Raw genomic sequence first — 6,022 nt, 5'->3', positions numbered from 1 at the left:
TAATATATATTAATTATATTATATTAATGGAATGTCGTAAGATTTCTAAGATTTTTTGTAAGTATAATTTCTGATGAAATATTATAAAATCTATAAAATTTCTAAATATTCTTTAAACATTATGGGATGAAAAATCTCAAAATATTTATCAGAATTCACATGTATGAAAAATTCTGAAAGAAGATGTGAACTTTCCGACTATTTCTGAGTATTTCTGAAAAATGTTCTAATTTGTATAAAAATTTTAAGAAAAATGTTCACCAGCGAGGAATAAAGCGGACTAAATTGAGTCGAAAAATCCTCTACCATTTTGCAATTTTCGCAATAATTAACGTTTAGAAGATTGAAGGCCTCTTTAAACATCTTCGATAGCCGCTACCTTTTTCGCCACTCAATCCTATGATATTGAGCCAAAAAAGCCCTTCTACCCCTTAAGATAAAAAAGTCGATTAAAAACATGCCGATCGTCAGAAGATTAAACAAGATATGAATTACTAAAAATCATCATTATATAAAAATACTGATTTTATTCCAAAATATTGGACATTATATAAATAATTTTTTATTAAGTAGAAGTTAATTATAGAAATTAATATTAATATTATTTTTAATATTATATTTTCTCATATTGGAAAAATACTTGCCAATAAGAAAATGCAGTATTAAAAAATTGATAAAAAATTCTCAGGAAAAAGTTCTCAGAATTTTATAAGAAAAAAATAAATAATTTTTGTCACTTGCTGTTTTTCTGTAAAGTTGATTTGTAGTGTATTGTGAGTATTTAAGTAAACAATTATTGAAAACTAATATTCGACGATAATTTTTAGTAATTAATATCTTGTTAACTATTAAAAATTGTATTGCGAGATTTTTTTACTTATCAAACAGCCTATATTTATGTGCGTGCGTGTGCGTGCGTGTGCGTGCGTGCGCGCGCGCGCGTGTGTGTGTGTGTGTGTGTGTGTGTGTGTGTGTGTGTGTGTGTGTGTAAATATGTAAATAGAGGATGTGAACTTTATCACTTTCGGTCCCAAATTCGAATAAAAAAAAAGAGAGTATCTCATCATTTATCATTGTTTTTTAAATAAGAGAATTTTTTCGTTATCAATTATCAATATATTACAATCGATATAAATCGAATTTAAAAATACGAAATGATTCGTAAAGACAATTAATTGGAAAGCATGTTGATAGAACGTACAGTTAAAGAATATAAGAGAAGATAGGGAGATAAGTACAGGTAAAGAAATGCTAGGTAGAGATAAAAGGAAATAAGAAATGGAATGTAGACATTAATAGACTGTAATAGGGCTGTGATATAGAGAGTATAGATAAAAGAGAATGTATATATAGTAATAGTTTAGATTTTTAGTTGTAAGATAAAGACGGGAGAGGAGTGTAAGTATGAATGAATTAAATATTTTTGTAAACCAAGTCCCCTTCTTGATATATGCTGAAGTGTAAATAAATTCTAGTTGGAAAGCAATAATTGATGTATTATCGTAGTTTCAAGTTTTCAGATTTTTCATGAGATTATTAATTTTTTTATACAAATGTCCTAATAAAAAATATAATCTAATTAATGTTTCGTGGTGCATTATTACTTTAATCCAATTTGGAATCAATTTTTATATCAATAAGGCATAACTGATAGTGATTTTATAATGATAAGGGCTTTATTCATTTTATTTCATTGTACCAATTTTTCTTTAAATCTGACGTTATTATATGATTGTTTTTGATATCTACGAAAAAAAATACATAAGAAAACATAGAAATAAAATGATCCCCAGTGTCCATGATCGTAAAAACTCTTGAAAATTGGTACTCTTTAATCAAAATTTCAATTAAATATTAATTTTCTACTAGCATTCATATTTGCCGATATCACTTACCACCGAACCAAAATCTTTTTTTGCAAATTTCTGGTCGAATCAAATTTTCTGGTGGATTGGGAATATTATCCATGATGACGCAGATAACATTGAGAATGATGGTAACTCCCCATGCATAGCTCGAATATATTATAAGCTTCTTTTTTTCATAATGGTTACCTCCTCTTCGATGTGAACGGAGTTCTCTATAAAATGCGATTTATGTTTAGTCAATAACAATTAAATTATTATCCAATGTATAATACATACATTTGAAAATAAAAATATCTCAACTCTCTCTTTAAAATTAAAGAGATATTATGTGAAATAATAATCATAAAAACTTATACACAACACGCGCACTCTTATATCCCTATAAGCGCATAATATTATTATTTAATATTAAGTAATATTCTCTTATTTACAATATTAAATGTAACATTTTAAAAATATTTTACTAAAATTATATAATATTAAACAATTTAAAGACTAGAATGTAAGGGGAAGTAGGAATCAGCGCGGTACTCGGTGCGCAAGTATAACAGTGGAAATATTTATAAGTCCATTTTTAATATAAAGTATAAAAAATTAGTATAAAATTCGTACGCGTTTCGACTTACTTCAAATCATTCTCAACGAAATTAATATAATTCAATTCGGTACAAATAACATCAACCATGGTGCAAACTATCCAACATCACAAAGAGATTCTTTAGCTTCAGTTCAGTTTACTGACCAGAAAGAAACAAGTAATTCTTATAAAGTAAAGCTATAGTAAAAATGAGAATGTCACAAATATAAATGTGAAATTATTTTTGAAAAGAAATAACAAGGAGAAAGCAGATTGATACTCAACAACGAATTGATGTAAATGTGTGTACAAACACAGTAGTCAACCAATTGAATATAATACATTTAATAATTAGATGAAGTAACAAGAGTGATCCAAATAAATTTTTTCGTAAAAAAAGAATGAAATATAAGTTGTTCACTCTTCGATTACACAGAAATAAATAACATGTGTCGCCACCGATACAAACCGACCCGAAACAATCGAAAGTATACTTGTATACATTAATTTTTAAATAATATTCAGAATTGACGTATAGGCATGGTCTAAAAATTCAGTATCTCTTTAGAAATTTAAACTCTTTTTTGTGTTATGAGGTTTTGATATAAAGGTAAAAATATGACTACCTACAGTACGAAATATTGTAACAATATTTTAATGTGAATAATATTACAAAAATTGCAGTAATAATGCTGTAATATTAAAATTTTTTTATTTTATTCGATATATTATAACAGTATTAAAAAATTTAAATATTCTATAGAAAATATTGCAATTTACTGTTGCAATGTTACAATTCAATAGATTATATTTAGAGAAATATTATTTATATGTTGCTTCAAAATTATGCAATATTTCAATAATTATTCCACTTTTATTACCTAATTACATATTATTGCTTAACATTCCAAATACGATAATTCCAAAATACGATAAAGTTATAATCGAAAAATATTCGGGGACTCAGAAAGCATCCAAAAAGATTTGGGAATCTCCAGGAGACTCGCCTACTCGACTTACCATATAAGAAAGAGTATTTGTGTATTCCTTCTTATAGAACTTCTGGACATTTTCTCCTTATAAAAAGCGTATCCCTTTCGTAATAGAGCTGCATACCTATTTAATGAATTATAATTTTGTAACATATTGCAATATTTTCTACAAAATTAAAATTACAATATTTTGCAGCAATATTTCCAACAAAATATTATAATTTTAATAGTGCAGCAATATCAATTGCAATTTTTGTAATATTGTTCCTTATTGAAATATTGCTGAAATATACAGCATATTGAAATATGCTGTAATATTTCATGTTGAAAGTAAGTATGCGATCCAGCCACAAGAGGAATTCGCTCATCCAGAAGAAGAAAACGTAGTCCTATAAGAAGAAATACGCAAATCGAGTTGATGTGTCTCCTAGAAATTCCTTTTTTTGGGAGTTTTCTAGACTTCCGAATGTATTTTTATCATGACTTCACGTACATTACGTACTTTAGAGTATAATATTAAGCAATAATATTTTAGCAATTAATAAAACTGGATTAATTATTGTAATATACCATAATATTGCAGCAATAAGGCAGAAATATCGCAGAAATATTACTGCGATAAATTTTTTGCGGACATTTATTATTATAGCAATATTTATACTAGTAATATTACTGCAATATTACTACAGTACATAGAAATACTATCGCAATATTGCAAAATATTAGCATAATATGTAGAAATATTGCCTAATATTACAATATTTGCAATATTTTTATTGCAAAAATATTATTGCAATGAATTTATCGCGGACATTTAATATTGCAGCAATATTTATACAATATTACTGACATATTATCATGCAATTATATTACAGCAAATTTGTAATATTACTGCAAGATTATTACAATATTACATGCTGTATAGGAAGATTCATGTAAGATTCTTGATTTATAAGTATCATATACCTATAAGTATCATATACGATATATTCTTACATGATCTTGTATGCTCCTTTCTGAAATTCGTATGTGAAAATTTTCTTGGAAGATTTTACAAGAATTCTTCTTGTAAGAATTTGAAGCACGGTACATATTCTTAACTAACGAAATGGAAATAAAAAACTCTACGCATCCTATTTCATTTTTTTGCAATATTCAAATAATTTTTTAAATCCAGAAAATTATGAGAATTAATTATAAAGTTTAAAAAATCTTGTCACGCAGTGACAACAAATGTTTTAACGAACTATAATTCCTAATGGCTCCCGCACATTGAACGCGAAAATACTTGCCGCATGGCAAATGTGATGAAGTAATTAATAAGCTAATAATTCCAAGATTTTATAAATCTTGCAGCATTGTTACAAAGACGTTAAAAAACTAAAAAATTAAAAATTTTGCGTAATGAATTGCTGTTACATGTAGAAACGTACGTCAATTATACGTTATATGATTAATTATTTCCATTAATATTATGGCTTTTGCACACTTCGATTGCGCGCGGCAAATGTTTCCACGTTCATTGTGCAGGAGCTATTAGGAATAATAAGATCTGTTTTTTATTGCTGCTCTGAATCAATGCAATAACTCATATAGCATCAATTATTGCGGAATATTTTTAGAAATGTTTCAATCTTTCATATCTCGTGTGCAACAATTCTGAAAGGAATGTCATATAAAATGTTTTAACAGAAATATTTGTAAAATTTATGCAATAAATTGAAAAATATATTTAAACAGAACAAAAAAATCATCATTTAAAATGGTTCCAAAATGTTTATTAAAAGTTATTTTTTTATTAATCACAATTCAGTTTAACGTCATTGTTGTGTATTTGTGACGCTGGTGTCACCTTGTATGCTCGCTCGCCAAGCGTGTAATAATAATGACTCTCTTTGTGGTAACAATTTGAAATTTATTGTTAAGTCGAATTAAGATTTGTTCAAAGCGGACAGTAAGCAATGCTCGTAATTCGATAATTGTTCGATAAGATGCGTGTCCAGATAATTCGCACTTGGTGTGACGTCGAGTAATTTCTTACAGCCGTTCGAAAGAAAGTATATTGCGAGCGGTAACGAGACCGGCAAATCTCGCTGGAAACGTAGGCAATTCTCGCGCACTGATGCCCTCGCGGTACGCGTATACCGAGAAGAACATTAGGTGACAAAAATGCAGTGGTAATACGCGATAAAACGTCGATGTGATTCGGGAAGAAATGTTACTTTAGATTCGGGAAGAAACGTTGAATGAAAGATTCGGGAAAAAAACGTTATGAATGAATAGATAATTCGTATTGATCGGGATCGAGAAGCGAACTGACTTCTCGTACGCGAAATGTGTCAACTTTTCGCGATCGTCAACTTTTCGAGTAAGGGGGGTCGAGATGGCGTGATTAGTATAGGAACGAGATACACGCATGTTTTGAACGAAATGTTGGTCGCAGACATGTTTGAACAGGAATGACTCGGTATCTATGAGCCGTTTACTTGCCATCCCCGAGAATACATTAAAATCAACTGATGATTTCGAAATAGTCATTTTAATGTTATTGTGACTTTGTTCTATTTTAATTGCGAAAAACTTTT

At 28.5% G+C, this 6,022-nt stretch overlaps 1 protein-coding gene across 2 annotated transcripts in view; it reads right to left on the bottom strand.

The window, feature by feature from the left end:
• LOC108692533 (G-protein coupled receptor Mth2-like) overlaps positions 1-6,022 on the bottom strand; it is a 32,373-nt gene that overhangs the window by 15,649 nt on the left and 10,702 nt on the right. Inside the window, exon 4 of one of the 2 annotated variants that reach the window (XM_018200834.1) lies at positions 1,896-2,080. The exons of the other annotated variant lie outside the window; for it this stretch is intronic. Within the exon in view, the coding sequence (XP_018056323.1) occupies positions 1,896-2,080 (185 nt within the window). The remainder of the gene's footprint in view (positions 1-1,895; positions 2,081-6,022) is intronic. 2 annotated transcript variants of the gene reach the window in all.

The sequence above is a fragment of the Atta colombica genome, unplaced genomic scaffold (assembly GCF_001594045.1).
Source record: "Atta colombica isolate Treedump-2 unplaced genomic scaffold, Acol1.0 scaffold76, whole genome shotgun sequence".
NCBI classification, from domain to species: domain Eukaryota; kingdom Metazoa; phylum Arthropoda; class Insecta; order Hymenoptera; family Formicidae; genus Atta; species Atta colombica.
This window is presented reverse-complemented; position numbering and strand designations above follow the sequence as displayed.